The following is a 17,333-nucleotide window of genomic DNA, read 5'->3' as shown; positions in this document are numbered from 1 at the left end:
GTTTTATACAGTTTGTTTGGATGATTTTGATCTAAATATTTATTTCTGCTTCTCTATATATATGCACAAATTTTGAATAAGTAGAACTACAGTCGTGTCTCGTTGGAGACATTAAAAGCTTCAGGACCTCTTAAGGATAAACACATATTGTCACACTAAAATGTGTAATCCTTATACCACATATCCTAGTTCATGATCTATGTCGTTAAGATTGAAAGTATTTGTGATCGCGCTTAGAATCACTTCGCCTAAATTAAATGTTGTGATGACTACCGCATTTCGATACTGACTGTCTTAATGGACCAGATTGAATAGCATTACTCATACTGTCCAACTGTTTTTCATTGGTTAACCATTTAGATATTTTTTTAAAAGATCAAAACTTGTTTTCAAAATAATTCTATATGACTATCACTAAAGTTGCTCAATGAGGCCCAAGTGGGAGAATGTAAGAACTCTATTTAGTGGCCCTCACTGATCAACGGTCTGGATTGTCATACAGTTGGACTACTTCATGTGATGCGCTGCGCAGTCTATCTGCGCAGCTCTGCGTACTGGGGCTGGAAGCTATAGCTGTCTTACGCAGAAAGCAATTTGAGTTGCACTAGGATGCTACAATGTAGAGCGTGGGAGAGAGAGTTGTGATGGGTTTCAAACTCTCTCTCCACAGATTCTATAAAAGAGAGCTGGGTCTCCGATCCTACACCACAGCAGAAATTCGAGTCCCATCTTTTGAATTGTAGAAAAGGTGTGAAGAAGAGGAAGATCCTAAGCTCTACAGGTATTCTGGTATTCTTATTCGGCTTCCATGGCGGCGTCTTAGCTAGGTAAGCTATCCGACCCCTGATCGCCATGTCCCATGCACAGACAGATCCGTGGCCTATTCCGCATATATATTAGATTCCACATCAGTTTATTCAGTTCCCTTGACATCAGTGCTACTTCTGTTTGAGCTGAATTTTGCTTGCACTCATGGTAATTTTCAGCCCAGAACTTGTTTAGAGAACTGGCATTTCTTTGTATTTTTAAAAGCTTCCTGTCACAATCTAAATCTGGTCAAGGATGTGTGAAGCTGTTTTAACTTTGAAAGTGCTTAGAGTAAATTGATTCTTCTTATGGAAGCTGGTCACCATGTTTTGAAGTTCCCTTTGGCTAAATTTAACTTCCTACGTGGACAAGGTTGGGGACTTCTGCTTTTACCTTCAAACCTATACAACCTACTATTCCTATGACTACTGTGACAGCATCTATGTGGCGAGCAACCTGAAAATTTTTAAAGCTACGGTTTTGAAATCACATATACTTGGCATGCAAATACTTCGAATCAGACTGTCCAAATTACAGACCCCATTTTAGATATATTGTGAAAAAAAAAAAATACATTTATTTGATTAGCTGACTATATGATTGATGGACATTTATTAGAGGTTAAAAATGAAAAGATTTAACTGTACTGTTTCAACAAGTGTCCACAATCAGTGGTTAGAATTTGTTGACCAATCTGATTCTCGGAGTGTGACATTCCCTATTCTTTTCTTCTTCTTCTTCTTCTTCTTTCTTTCTTTCTTTCTTTCTTTCTTTATTTTATTTTATAGGAGAGTTGGATTTTAGGTGCTATTATAGCAAATTTGGAAGGATTGAGTTACCAGAAAATCTTGTCAGTACAGAGATAAGAGGTTTTGAAGCTTTTCTTCTTTTTTTTTTTTTTTTTTTTTCTGTCTTAGTGGTAAGTTGCATAAAATGATACTTGTAGAAATATCACATTTATTGAGCTTAGGTAAAACTGATATTGAATGAGGGTGCAATGGAGCTTACTGGAAGGGATGTTGGTGAGGCAAATACAAATAATTATTATCGAAGATGTTTCAAGGTGGATGATTCATTTCTATTTCAAATCCTAGTGATATAACCTGAGCTAGAGTTTGCGGATGAAAATTCAGATCTGCCCTAGTCTCCTATTCTACTAAGTTGCTTTTACTCCCATCTTAGCTATTGATCTAAATTACTCTTCACCATCTTTTACTGATGTTTGTTATCATTTTTTGGATGTGGATATTGTTGAAACTTAAAAATGCAATCTTTAGCAACGAGCTCTTTTTAATAAAGATGTAGGGTGTGTTTGATTGCAACAAATATCATGAAATTTCATGATTAATCAGTTTACTTTTGTGCAAAGTATCATGATATTTCATGAAATTTGGTGTAACCAAACGTAACTGTAACTACAGTGTTCCGTGCATGCTTCAATCTTTATAAATGTTTTTCATCCTGCCCCTTCCGTGTTGCCACTGCTTTTCACTCTTTTTAAATGTCATTGGCTTCCTCCTACTTTATGGGATAAAAACATATTGACTAACTTTGCAGGGATACTTAATGCTAATTGATGGTATATTGAACAAATTAAATGCTACAAGTATTGTTTTATCTTGTTAATTTCAAGCAATATTGTGCTTATGAAGCTCCTGTACTATATGGCTATGTATATTTGTTTGCTTGCAGGTGCTCTTCTTTTAATAACTTATTTCTTTTAAAAGAATTTACCCTAAATAGGGTATCAATAGGACGAATCCTAGAGTAACATTACCCCAGGCCTACTGAGGTTCTCATTGCTCTGGGTTTGGGCCTCTTTCATGTAGGACCTGAACCCAGGCATAATCGGGATTAGAATGATGCATGAGCTGAACATTGCATGCACTCGTGCTGAACATGGCATGCACTCCTGCTATTACGTTAGTTAGTTGTCATCATATTTGTATTAATCAGGCCCATGTTGCAGTCTTGCTTTTAGTATTTAGCTTATAGATGTTTTCAAATAACTGTAGACATCTTATCTTGCGTATGATGATTATGGCATTGTTAGTTCCTGTAACTATGCCTATCAAATTCTATTTTAATCTTCTGTTTTTCAGCCAAAAAGATACAGTTTTTAGGATCATACTAATGGCACTGTAGTTCCTGTAATTGTCTCTAAAATTCTATTTTGATATTCTGTTTTAAAGCCGAACGGATACCATTTTCAGAATCACACCCTGTTTCTCTCAACAGATCTAGTTCCTATAAAATACACAATTTGTTTTATCTTTGCATGGTCTGGTCATAATCACTCAAGAACCATACATCTACATTTGAATTTTAAGGAGTACACTGCTTGGCCCGAATTACCGTTGTTTTCATTATACCAGCATTCCATACAGGCTGGTCCATTTCTCACTTATATACCAATACAATAAATAAGTCTGGTTGCTTGAACCATGGATGAATGTTGCACAAAGATTACCACATTGAGCAGTTCTAATCATTCAATGGTCAGCTTGCAAGCTTTAGGTGGTCTAGGAGGTGGTATAATAGCTCTGAAGTACCCAGGGATACTGTATTGGGACTTTACAAATGTGGATGAAATCCTACGCATGGGGAAGAGTGCTTCAGCACCTGGAATTTGGCTAATGACTCAATTGGCGGGGGCCAAAGTTGTGGCGACTGCTCTTTGCAGGGGATCTGGGCTTGTGGGTGGTCTTTATGCCCCAAGCTTGATGATTGGTGCTGCTCTTGGTGCCGTGTTTGGGGGTTCGGCTGCAGAAATCATCAATTCAGCCATCCCAGGAAATGTTGCTGTTGCCCAGCCACAGGCCTACGCTCAGGTAATATTTTCTAGTTGTTGTTTGGTTGACTCCAAACAGACATTCATCCATGCGATTTGTTGTTGTTGGTATGAGTACGTGCATATAGATTTATATTTCCTGACCTCTCTATGCAGGTTGGGATAGCTGCTACGTTAGCTTCAGTTTGTTCAGTTCCCTTGACATCAGTGCTACTTCTGTTTGAGCTGACAAAGGATTACAGAATTTTGCTTGCACTCATGGTAATTTTCAGCCCAGAACTTGTTTAGAGAACTGGCATTTCTTTGTATTTTTAAAAGCTTCCTGTCACAATCTAAATCTGGTCAAGGATGTGTGAAGCTGCTTTAACTTTGAAAGTGCCTAGAGTAAATTGATTCTTCTTATGGAAGCTGGTCACTTGTTTTGAAGTTCCCTTGGCTAAATTTAACTTCCTAACATGGACAAGGTTGGCTACTTCGTTTTTGAGTGCAAAAATAAATTGTGTTATCTGTAGGAGAATTTTATGACGATCAATCATAAGGACTTCTGCTTTTACCTTTAAACCTATAAAACCTACTATTCCTATGACTACTGTGACAGCATCTGGGTGGCGAGCAACCTGAAATTTTTTAAAGCTACGGTTTTGAAATCACATACTTGGCATACAAATACTTTGAATCAGACTGTCCAAATTACAGACCCCATTTTAGATATATTGTGAATTTATTTTTTATTTTTTTATTTTTTACACTTATTTGATTAGCTGACTATAGGATTGATGGACATTTATTGGAGGTTAAAAATGAAAAGATCTAACTGCACTATTTCAACAAGTGTCCACAACCAGTGGTTAGAATTTGTCGACCAATCTGATTCTCAGAGTGTGACATTCCTTATTATTTTCTTCTTCTTTCTTTCTTTCTTTCTTTCTTTCTTTCTTTTGTCTTCTTCTTCTTCTTCTTCTTGTGTGTGTGTGTGTGTGTGTGTGACCATGTTTAACTCAAAAGGTAAGTACTGTACCAGCTATTTTCTCTTTTGTATCATTATTGACTAATGGAAAATTGGGGATTAACTGTCACGCCTTCAGGTTCCTGAAACAGTTGTCCAGCAGATATTTTTGCTAAACAGCCTTGATGTGGAGCTTTATAAGCATGTGCAGGAGGACATCTTTGCACAGCAGCAGAAACATCTTGCCGAGAAGTTGGATAAAGTGGTAAGTCCGGATTCGTAAGATTGTGTTAGGTCACATATAATACAAATCACTCGTATTCAGTTGGCTATCTTCCTGAAGATCCACCACATGCTTCTCTCGGAGATTGTAAAATTATAGCGTATCTAGCAAAGCTGTTCCAGCCCCCCACTTTGCCATTCTGTTTAGATGATCAGTTTCAAATATATTGTAACCATTGGAATGGAAAAGTAGCCAGAAGATTAAGACGTGTTTGAATGTCCAGTTTAACAGAATCAGAATAGTTCAATGACACAGAGCGAATGGCCAAAAGTGGAGGTGGGGGCATTGTGGTCTGTAATAATAACCAACTGCCAATTACAATTCCATGCGTCTCAAGTTGGCTTGAAACAATGAAAATTGCTTCTGCACCCCTTCCAAGAAAATCTCTCTCTACACTCTAAAAACACCTAAACCCCCCAGAGAAAGCCAAAAGCTTCATGTTATTTCTCTGAGGAGAGATGGAGAGGATGATGCTCAAAGGAAAGGCTACTTGGGATGGTCCAAACTGGTGATTTGTTTCTTTTCTTAGTTAGCTTAATCTTAGTATTAGTTTTGATCTCATATCTTTCTTTTCTAGTTCATCCCATTTCTTTTCCTTTTGCTGGATTCATCCATCCATCCATCTTTTCAAAACTCTTTGCATCTTGCTCCCCTATGGAACAAGCTTGTATTGTAGATCACAAGCAAAATTCCATAGGGAGGCATTTAAGAAGTCATTCATATTTTTGCAATTAGACAATCCTGCTGATCCCATGAAGGATCGATCTGGAGTTATTTTAAGTATCGAATCATGACTTTACATGCATCATATTAATTTTGTAAACATCAGCCTTCAAACCATGTTTTTAAGATCAAGGGAAATGAAGGGAGTATCCGGTGAGACAGACGTGATTCTCTTGTTGTGTAGTTGATCGACCATCCCTTTGCTTTGGCTTCTTTATTAATTTATATTAAAATTTAAAATTCATAGTTTGTTTAATCTGAGTTATATAGGATCTTCCATGTTTTCTCTTCATTCTCTTTTCTTCAAAACCCAGAATGTGAGAATAAGCAAATTATGAGAATTTCTTCTGAGGTCAGCTTTTTGTTTCTCTTCTTTGTAAGGTTCTTTTCTGTCGTGTAGATTTGTTTAGTCTATATTTTAATTGCATTGATTTCACTATCTTGATAGGGATTATATTTGAATAAATTAGGATTAATTGCTGCTTGAATTAGATTTGTATTCATCTCTCTTATTTTTGAGTCCTCTCATTCTGAAATATACTTCTGTGCATCTCTGAAATCTGGAGGAGAATGAAGATTGGCATCACTGATACTGATGCTGGTTTGTCAAAGCCGAAACATGTGTCACCATGTCCAACGCCAATCGTCTGACCTTCAATTTCTCATCTTGTTTCCCCTTATTTTGGCAGGATCATTGTTATGGATATGTTCCATTCAGTCTCTGTTAGTTCGATTCTTGTACTGTTTCGTTTATTGATTAATTGAAATCCAATTTCAATTGATCAAAAAAAAAAAAAAAACCTTAGACATTAACCTATAGCTACGAATTTAGTCTGTAGCCTGTTCTCCTTTTTTGGTAGTGATCAATAAGATGCTGTAACTATTAAGAGGTTGTACTATAGTTCAAAAGACATAGTTGGGTACTAAAATATTTTCCATCCCCTCACCTTTATAATTCATGTTGTTGAACTACTGTTCCATCATTTTTTTTTTAATATATCTGAAAAATTAAGTCCTGTTGTTTTCGTGCATTTCTTCAATGTTGTTGTAATAGTAAATATCTACTCCAATTGTTGTTTTTTTTAATGCGTTTCAGGAGGACAGGTTTTTCAATGATCTGCCTACCACATTACATAAGAGTAATGCAGGACTGCCCATTTTTGGAGGTTTGTGTCCTTATCTCACATATGATGCTCTTGTGCATCTTTGGAGGGACATGTCTAATTTTGTTTCGGATCTGTCACACAAGAAATGGTTACTATAAGTGTGGATGGTTCTGTACTTGATCTCATATCCAAAATTATGTTGTATCTTTGCTTGAATCACCTGGGAAGTTTTTGAAGGAAAAGAAAAGGGATAGAGATGTAGAAGGTATATATATCATATCACCAATATATCCCTTCTTCTCTTTAGTTATGTATATATTATATCACCAATATCACCCATCATCTCTATAGTTCTGTAGTCTGTATACATTGCAGCACTTTATCAAGTTTTTTGATGTCATGAGAATAGCCTTATCAGCCATGAAACTATGAATACCCAGTATCCATATGAGAAAGCATTCTGAATTTCAGGACTTGATGAAAGTTTGTAATTTTGCCAGGCATTTTAATGTGAAGTATTGCTTTCTTACTTGCAGCCCCTTACTCTAACACCTTACTCATGTGAACATGTCTCATGTTTGGGAAATCCTGCTCATTAGGAGGGCCTCACTGCCTCTCTATGGATGTAATTAACCATTTCCATTATATAAAAAAAAAAGGTAGGTCGAATGATCCCAATCCAACTGGTAGGGTTGTCCAATGGGATGTGAATTTTGGGATATGGCCCATCCATGGTAGGACCTACTTGAAGGTTGGTACAGATCTCATTTACATTTGCCACTTGTATGAAAAGTGAGTTCCTATATAAAATATCCTTCTTTAATGTAGGCAGTGTTTTAAATATCAACGATATTGGCCGATATATCCCACGATATATCTTGTATCTCACCTGTCCGATACGAAACGTGTAGGTAGTGCCGATATATCCCTCCTATTCGATCTAGTGAACATATTCGATTTCCGATTCATTTTTTTGTTGTAAATCACGTTAAATCAGTGTCAAATGGTTGTAAATCTATTAGTATTTATGGTTTCCATGGAAAATAATGGATTTGAATATTTGATTTCGAGATTTAGGTAGATGTGCCAAGTTGCAGAAAATTGGGAAACATCAAAATTTCTCAATTTCTTGCAAATAAGTTGCAATCTTTGTATCCAAACACAAAATCAAAGATGCATTGCTTGTGTTTCCATACATATCTTCTTACGGTTATAAGTTATATGAATAGAGTTTGAATATACTTGCATAAGTTCAGTTAGACAACGCATATATTAGGACCCCATACAAAGGAAACCCCTATTATGTGCACTTTTTTGTAATGTGTTGATTTCTAAGTGTGTATTGATTTCTCTTTCAACAATCCTTGAAGTTTTATTGAAAAATTCAACCGATTTCCCAATGTTCTAATGTTTCCCAACAACAGCGATACATTACGAAATACAACCGATATATCCCATGCGATAACAGATATATATTTGTATCCCATGGGTGCGATACATTATGCGATAACGATATTTAAAACATTGAATGCAGGTCAGATTTCTTTTGTTGGCAATGAATACAATGAGGATAACAAGCCCTCATAACCTGCTCAATTCAAGAGGAAACAAGCTGCACCTATTACTAGAGCGGGAGAGGATGACATACTTGTGGGGTATTGATTATGAGGTTCGTAGAAAATGCCTGAATCAAAGTCCTATTTCAGAAGACATGGAAAACCGGTTTTTAAAGGAAGCACTGAAATTGGCCAATACGTGTGGCTAGCTTGAATCTCACTAAGGTCTCTCTCATCACCATTTTGTTCAGAGCATTATACCTATGAACTTTAGTCATACTTATTTATTCTAATGAAGCATAAATTTATAGAAAGAATTTAATAATTGATTTTACATCTTTGTAGTTCTCCTGATCTTATTACAGGTCCAAGCAGTTGCATTAAATCAACATGTGACAATTCTTCTTAATAGCTCTTTTCATCACTCGATGGTCATGGTAAGAGAACATCATCCCACTTTTGAACTTTTCCTGCTACCTATTTACCTTACAGGAATTGTACCTTGCATTGGGCAATGAGTAGGCCAGATTGGCATGTGGGTTCGAGACCTGACCTGAATGGGTTGGACTTGAGCCTAATATAGACCCACTCACTGGCCTAGCCCTTATTTAAAATGGGTTGGCCTAAAGTGTAGGTTGGGTCAGCCCACAGTTTAACTGACTCAACCTACTTTTGAGGCAGGTTTCAACTAAACTAATTGGGTAGTGGGTCAGGTTCAAGCTAGAAATATGTCTGTTTAAGTAGATGGATCAGGCTTGTGTTGAGCCTTACATTAGACATATAATCTCATGTTAGGGCCAGGGATAAAAAAAAATCAGTTTTACATGTGATTCAGGTGAGCCACACTGAAGAAAACAAGACATCCACCCTTGATTTTTATAGGGCCCACCGTGATGATTATATAAACCCCGGTCCAAACATTAGATTCTACGCCCAAATTTAGTCCTAGGGCCCAAAAATCCATACGTGATTCAAATGGGCCACACCAAGGGTAATGATTTGAATAGTGGACATGGACAATGTTTCCAATCATGTGGTCTACTTGAATCATAGATGGGACTGAGTTTTGAGCCCTGGTCCTAACATGGGGTAATGCACCCGGTGATTGGGATGGATTTTGACTGTGGGCCCGAGCCTCCAATGATAATTACTTAAATTATTAATGGGGTAGGGTAGTTTATTAAAAAACTTTTAAAAAAAGGTACTCGTAAATACAGTAGTGATAAGGTATCTTGTAAAATTCTCTTTCAAGCTTGTGTGGTATGTAGTATGGGGCTGGCCCGCCGGGCTTTCAGGCCTGGCTCACTTTCGGCCATACTTGGACTGTGGTATCGGGCCCGAGGATCGGGTTTAGACTTAATATGCAGGCCCTTTTTCAATTGGGCTGGGCATGACTGTGTACAACCTAGCCCTTAATGTAGCCTGACTGTGTACAACCTAGCCCTTAATGTAGCCTGGCCCACCTATGACTATTGGAAGGGCAATCCTGTGATACAAGAAAGGTGTCGTGTAGGTGGGCTCTAAATCTTTATTTATGTTAAATCCACCCTTACCATCAGATGCATGGTCCTATTTTAAGTCCATGAATTTAAATCAACTCCATCCATTATTTAGGTAGACCGCACTTATTTCATGCATGGCAACCTTCACCTTACAAACTGTTTCGTTTGATGTGGCCCACCTAAATTATATATTTGCATGAATTTTGGGTCTCAGTTAAGTTTTGGTCTGGCATCTAATGGCTGGAGTGGATTTTATATAATCATCATGGTGAGTTCTATAAAAATTAAGGGTGGACATCCCTCCCAACTCTTTCTGTTGGTGTGCCCCCACCTTAATTACAAGTCAGCCTAGTTTTTTCGCTCTATGATTGACGTGAGACTACACGTCTAATGGTTTGAGTGGATCTCACATATACATTACTATGGGCCCCATCAAAATCAATGTTATCATGATCAAATTCATTTTTGAAGGTGTAAGTCCAACCAGTTGGACCATAGTAACGGTAACTTCTAATTTATTTAGTGAATGGGACCTACAAGCAATTCAATAGACTGAACTATAGTGAGCTTGACCTCCAAGCCATTCAATAGACTGAACCCATAGTGGGAAACATTTGTCATGAAAATCATCCCTATCCACTCATCACAAGTAGCCACACTTTTATCTTGTTATTTATCAATTGCTATATGTTTGTTTTCTATGGTGTGGTGTGGGTCAGTTAATGAGTGGATAGGATGATGTTTACACTAGTTCATCCTCATGGTGGGACCAATTGTAACGCTTGGTTGCAAAGGGGTCAGGACAACCCTCACCCTCATTCAGGATTCAAGTGGACCACTCAATTAGAAACAGTGTATAGGGAAAACCCTTACCCTTCTAATTGTTTACCTTGTTATGGTCCACCTGAATCACGGATGGGCCTGATATTTGGGTTGTAACCCTAAATTTTGGTATAATGTCTGATGGATGGAGAGGATTTCATACAAACATGGTAGTGAACCCTGTAAAAGTCAAAGGTAGATGTCTCTCTACCAACTGTTTCTTGGTGTGGCCCACTTATCTTTTTTGAAAATTCAAATCTAATGCTACTTGCACGAAGACTGATTTAAGAAAATATGCAAGCTGCAAACATGTGGAAGATATGGGCCGCTCATCCATGTCACTATCATTCCCTCCTGGCTAATGCAAACCGTGGAACTCTTTTTTTTTTTTTCCTTATTCATCTGTATCATACACGTGGTCCACCAAACGTGTGGACCAGCCTGATTTTTTGGTCTAGGGTCCCAAGGGGGGAAATCATAGTAATTAGTTAAAACCTTCCAAGTACTCTAAACCAATTTGCACCGGCGCAATTACCAAAAAAAAAAAAAAAAACACATCCGGACATACAAAAATATCCATGACAAAATGGCCTGCATGGTACATCTGACCACAATGCTGATCATGCATGGATATAATCGGGGTTGTTCATTGTGACCCACCTAATAATTGGACCAATTTGATTATTGGAAAATGTAATCTACATAGTGGTACCCTTCGGATGGATGGATTGGATATTGCACCTGTCCACTGCACTGACATATGTGGTGGCATGTTCATTAGCTAACTTTTGTACATATGTGGGCTAAGCAAAGCTCTTACTATAAAGCTACATGTTTGCTTTACTTATGATCTCTTAAAAATAGATTATTTGAAAATACCACTTATGAATGGTATTTTTGTTCAAGGCAAACTAATCTTCATGTTAAGGGTCTTTCTTGTTTTAGGAAACTCTTGATCTTAGTAAGGTTTGACAGTTTACACATATAGCTAATTATACCCTAAACACACAATACACAACTTCACTAAATGCAATATCATTCACCTCCAATAGAAGGATAGTCAAATCCATACTTAAGGATGAGCCTATCCTAATCTTTTTTTTTTCTCTCCTTTTACTTAGATCTAAGGATACAAAAAATGTGAGGTTTTACTTCCCGAAACCCGTCACGAGTTTGGACGAATGACTTTGGTCGTGGGTTTACTCATAAACATGAGTTCGACCCCCCCCCCCCTCCGATGGATTACCTATCACGAGTTCGGGCAAACAACTTTGGTCATAAGTTTGCTCCCCACAGACACCAGTTCGATTACCCTCCCGTGGGGATTACCTATCACGAGTTTAGGCAAACGGCTTTGGTTGTGGGTTTGCTCCCTATAAACACCAGTTCAATTCCCCTCCTTGTGGGGATTACCTGTCACGAGTTTGGGCAAACGACTTTGGTCGTGGGTTTGCTCCCCACAAACTTGAGTTCGATTCCCGTCCCCATGGATTACCTGTCACGAGTTTGGGCGAACAAATTTGGTTGTGTGTTTTCTTCTCACAGACACAAGTTCGATTCCCCTCCTCGTGGATTACCCATCATGAGTTTTGGCAAACAACTTTGGTCATGGGTTTTCTCCCCATAGACACGAGTTTGATTCCCCTCCCCATGGATTATCTGTCACGAGTTTTGGCGAACTATCATGGGTTTGCACTCCACAGATACGAGTTCAATTCCCCTCCTCGTGGATTACCCGTCAGGGTGAACAACTTCGGTCATGGGTTTGCTCCCTACAGACACGAGTTTGATTCCCCTCCCCATGGATTACCCAATGCACTTAGTTGGATGCATTTGTAGGGAATAGTCTCGCCTTAAAGAAAGTTTTATTCTTTTTTATTTATTTTATTTTTTTAAAATCCTCATATCTAGAGACTCCTGAAATCTTAACCCTCAATTTCATTATCTATCCTCATTGAAGAAAGGATTAGGGTAAGTTCCCATGAGTGTGCACACGGCTTCCCTTTTATTGGACTATCGTCAATCAACAAAATCACATACCACTTTACACAAGGGTTGATTAGCCGTGGAATCAAAGTAATAATGGTCGATCCTTAATTAGGATTAAGATAAATAAGAACGGTCAGACTCTTATTCGAAGATAAAGTTAGGCTTAAATAAGGACATTACTTGGATTAGGAAGTTACTCATAACAAAATGTTTCTCTAGCTAAAAATATTGAGGCATCATTTAAAATAGACAAATTTTATGCATCATCTACAAAAGGATTCTGCACTAAAATCAAACACTAGAAAATTTTGAATAATTAAAAAATAAATTGATAAGAAGAATACTATAAGGCTATATACTCTGAAATAAAATCAATACATCAAAGTCTTTGCTCCTTAAATCCCAATCTAAACTTGTATTCTCAAAGTGACTGGCTGACAATGAATAAAGATAAACATGATTTATATATATATATATATATATTGTTTGGGTCTAGTTGTTAACCAACAACTAGATTCTTAAATGGGTCGGGTATAGGCGCCCCTAAACCTGACCCAACCTAACCATGTGCACTCCTTATTTCACTAACAGGGAATTGTCTCACTGTACTGATCTGGAGGGCTCAGGAATGTTTAAGCCTTTTTCAAAATAGCAACAATGTTTTGTGCCACTTTGATAATTTGCATATCAAGAACGCAATTAGACATGATTTTTTATTGGGTTGAAAATGCAAGACATGAACCTGACCTAATTTAGTAATCTGCCCAATAAACGAGGCCTATACCCATTAAAATCGGGTCAGATTCACTAGGTAAACCCAAACACCCTGGGGGAGCCTACTATTTAATTTTTAGTGAGAGTATCTTGACAATCGGACATAAATGATGGACAACTTTTATACCCCATTGGTCTACACATGCGATGCCTAGTAGACAACATTGCCTTATATGTGCTTAGCCTTAGCAAACCTCTTGGAAAAGTTTGTTGATATGGCTGCAGATGGGTTGGGTTCGGGTCAGTTCCTAGTGCCCATACCTGGGCTTAGCTAACCTGGTTTGGTTCTCCCAGAGCTGCTATAGCATCGAAGACTTGGATCCACTCGAGTTTTGGTACCCATTAGGTTTTTGGATCTAGTTATTGAGTTGGGTACATGATTGGACAATGGCTGAAATTGAGTCAGTTGAGTTTTCAGATTTCTGAACTATGCTGCAACATGAGAGGTTTTCTAATAGTTGTTGCAAGGTTTTCAGGATGAGGTGGTGCCGGAAAATAAGGCGGTTGGTGGGATTCTCGAGGAAAAGGTAGCTTTTAAACCATGCTTGTTTGTATCCCTGAATCCAAATGCTTCCAAGTCTTGCCATATATCTACTGTTTCTCTGTGCATAATAATATAGTGCTCATACGATACGGGGCATTTTTTATTGCCATAAAGGTTTTATCTCATAAGGATGATGTATCTAATATTAGGAATTTGTTTTGCCTCAATCGGAATTGCATAATGAAATTTATTATAGTAGTATGAATTGTTTAAGCTCTTTATGCTGATTCTGTTCTTACACAATGATGGTAACTAATGTATATTCTGTTTTAGGTAAATTGATTTTATTTTCAGTTTATGGTCGGTCTGCTCGAATTGAAACTTTTAAGATTAACTTAAGTAGTTGATTTTTATGCAACTTGTATGATCCTGCCCTACTGAGTAGTTTATTTTGTCCAAAATGCAAAAGGACAGTGAAGATGTTCTCTGTCAAGTAGACATGGATAGATTTTCTTTTCACAAGTCTTGTTGACTACCTTGAACTTGCAAATACTAGTGGAGGATTGTGTTTTCAGATCTTAGCTAATAAGTTGTTTTGATATTTACAACCAATGTGGATGTTTCCAACACCATGAAAATGGCCATTTGGTAATATTCTGCAGATCCAATGCAGTTTGGCTATATTCCCCTATCATCTTTGTATTTGACAGTATTTCCTTAGTTTCATTTGTTGAACCTCTTCTTTTACAGGAGAGGCTTATCTGAATCAGAAATACATTTTCTTGAGGAACTATTCAGCTTAGTTTTTGGCTGCAAGTTCCTTTATATATTTTTTGGTAGCATCTTTTTAAGTTTAGAGTCATGAATTCATTATTAGAATATGGGATAACTGTTTCAGTTTTCTAGAATTCTGATGAAAAGTTTTTGTATGTTAATTAATTTGTGCAATATCTTCAGATTAACCTAGAGACAAAATTGTATAATTCTTTTATAGCAAAAAATAAATTTCTCATATTCCTAACCTAGTCATCTTTTTGGCTGCCACAAGACTGATAAATTGAGTGGAAGTTTTCTCAATTATAATTCTTTTACAGCAAAAATTAAAATTCTCAGATTCCTAAGCTAGTCATCTTTATTGACTCCCGCATGACTGAAAAATATGAGCAGAAGTTTTCTCGAGGTGTTTTTCTTGACCCCATCTTTTCTTTCATTCTCCTACCTCTGGAGGGTGGCCTCCATACTCCACAGCATTCGGAAAGCACCAATCCCTATTAGGCTATCAGTGTTTAACGGAGCAATGAGGTAGTGGATGGTAACTTAGTAGGCGGGAATTTTTATTCCGTACCTAATCTAATTACCTCTATTAAGATACCTCTTAAGGATTTTAGATTCTAATACCTTCCATTAGATTGTTGTAATGAATGCTAGTTGAAATGGCTTCTTTTTTTTTTTTTGGTAAATGACGAAAATGCTTCTCTACAAGGACAAACTTGAGTAATTCGATACGCTGTTGCATATCCATTAATCGAGTAGTTAATGTGCACCTATTTATCACACTATGCCACAACTATTCCAGGGCCTGAGAATTAAAAAATGTCGACCTACTTCAATAACATAACCTATTCTCAATCTCTCTCATGGGTATCAACTAGTTCCAACTTGTAAGAGGTTGTACAGGTGGAACTTTTGTATATAAGAGAAGCTATTGATATGAAGGCAGAGTGTGATGATCCATGATAATGTGCACAACCACCACAATCTAAACCATTCAAAACATGTGCCTTATTCATCCAAAAGTGCGTCTGAACACGGTCCAAGTTTAACAAACAGTTCTACGAGGTTTTGCATGTCCAGTCAATCTGATTTTGGGTATGTTCCATTTAAATTGAGGTCCATGACTTGGGCCTTTTGAATTGATGTCTGGTGGGTATAAAATTGGTAGAGTTTTTGGATGTGATGGTGATGTTTTATCTTTGTCTACGATCAGACGACCATACGATGATCGTAAGGACGAGTGGATTCTAGACACAGGGGCATCCTTTCATATGACTCCTCATCGGAGTTGGTTCACCAGCTACAGGGAGTGCGATGGTGGACAGGTGTTTATGGGCAATAACATTGCCTGTAATGTTGTGGCTGTTGGTATGGTGCGCATCAAGATGTTTGATGGGGTGGAGCGTACCTTGACTGATGTCAAGCACGTTCCTTATTTGAAGAAGAATCTGATTTCTCTTGGTGTACTTGAGGCAATAGGCTACAAGTTCACAGGTATTGATGGTGCTCTTAAGGTATCTAAGGGGGCATGGGTAAGCATGAAAGCGCAACGACTCGGTAACATATACAGGTTGATTGGGAGCACTTCAAAAGGTAGAGCTACAGTGGATGTAGCGGATTTCACCTCTGCATGTGTGGCATTTTGGGCATGGCCACATGAGCGGGTAAGGTAGGAAGGCTGAGACGCACGGACAAGGATACAGAGCAGGTGGAGTAGCCACCTGTGAGAAGAATCACATAGCATAATCACAGGATATCGGCGAGGTATATGGACGACTCCAATATCGCAGGGGATTCGTCTTCTATTCAGACGGCTCTAGGTGAGCTAGGTGCTGAGAAGTGGAAGGTGACTATGGGCGATGTGATGGACTCGTTGTACCAGACTGACATATAGGAACTGGTGGAGCTTCTAGTGGGTCGAAAAGCAGTTGGATGTACATGGATCTTTAGGAGGATACAACATACATATTGAACGAGGTTGGTGACGAAGGGTTATGTTCAGAGAGAAGGAATTGGCTTCTCAGAGATATTCGCGCTGATAGTATAGCAGGTATCTATTAGATCCGTAATTGGCGCTGGTTAGCCAATGTGATCTTGAGCTAGAAGGATGAATGTAGAGTCTACACTTCTGTATAAAAAATTAGAAGAGCAAATCTATATGGAGCAACCAGAGCGGTTCGAAGTTAAAGGGACTAAGAAAAGACTTTGTAGGAGGTCATGGTACGACCTGTCGCCTAGGCAATGGTTTAATTCCTTCATGGTGGGTCACGTATTGTATGTTGATGACATGTGGATCGCCAATTATGACATGTCTGAAATTAATGTATTGAAGACTCGGTTAAGTGGGACATTCAGGATGATGGATCAGAGGGCTGCAAAGATGGTTCTCGGCATTGAGACTAGAAGAGGAGTAGGTTTTGGTAATCACGGGCAAAATACCTTGGGTAGGTATTGATCAAGTATGTGATGGATCAGGCAAAACCGGAGAGCGTTCCTTCCGTGTTTCTCCTCAAGTTTGCCTCAAGATATGTCCCAAAACAGATAAGGAAAAGCAAGATATATCTCATGAGCCTTATTCGAATGTGGTTAGCAGTGTATGCCATGGTCGGGATTAGACCGGTTATTTCATAGGCTATCAGTATTGTGAGCAAGTACCCTGTCAAGCAATATTGGGTAGCGGTGAGATGGTAAGAAGACTACGTCTTTTCTTTTGGGAAGACAGGAACAAAGGTGGTTGGGCATGTGGATTCTGATCCGACAGACATACTCACATAAA

The 17,333-nt window shown here is 38.1% G+C and overlaps 1 protein-coding gene across 2 annotated transcripts; it reads left to right on the top strand.

The window, feature by feature from the left end:
- The first annotated feature begins 2,823 nt into the window (after positions 1 to 2,823).
- LOC131224099 (chloride channel protein CLC-f-like) lies at positions 2,824 to 8,699 on the top strand. 2 transcript variants are annotated; one of them, XM_058219655.1, is made up of 4 exons: positions 2,825 to 3,638; positions 3,755 to 3,859; positions 6,647 to 6,716; positions 8,578 to 8,699. In XM_058219655.1, exons 1-4 carry the CDS (start codon positions 3,252 to 3,254, stop codon positions 8,619 to 8,621), a joined length of 606 nt encoding a protein of 201 aa, XP_058075638.1. In that variant the 5' UTR covers positions 2,825 to 3,251; the 3' UTR covers positions 8,622 to 8,699. The 2 variants fall into 2 exon arrangements, with proteins under 2 accessions (XP_058075637.1, XP_058075638.1); XM_058219654.1 differs by lacking the exon at positions 8,578 to 8,699 and having other exon boundaries at positions 2,824 to 3,638; positions 6,647 to 7,432.
- The last annotated feature ends 8,634 nt before the right edge of the window (positions 8,700 to 17,333 follow it).

Source organism: Magnolia sinica, chromosome 13, assembly GCF_029962835.1.
Source record: "Magnolia sinica isolate HGM2019 chromosome 13, MsV1, whole genome shotgun sequence".
NCBI lineage: Eukaryota > Viridiplantae > Streptophyta > Magnoliopsida > Magnoliales > Magnoliaceae > Magnolia > Magnolia sinica.
The sequence above is the reverse complement of the archived record's forward strand: the minus strand, read 5'-3'. Positions and strand labels throughout refer to the sequence as shown.

Coding starts and splice junctions, on each gene's coding strand:
- LOC131224099 (XM_058219654.1), top strand. CDS start 3,252: ATGGATGAATGTTGCACAAAGATTACCACATTGAGCAGTTCTAATCAT. Junction 3,639..3,754: donor AGCCACAGGCCTACGCTCAG/GTAATATTTTCT, acceptor CTCTCTATGCAG/GTTGGGATAGCTGCTACGTT. Junction 3,860..6,646: donor GAATTTTGCTTGCACTCATG/GTAATTTTCAGC, acceptor AATGCGTTTCAG/GAGGACAGGTTTTTCAATGA.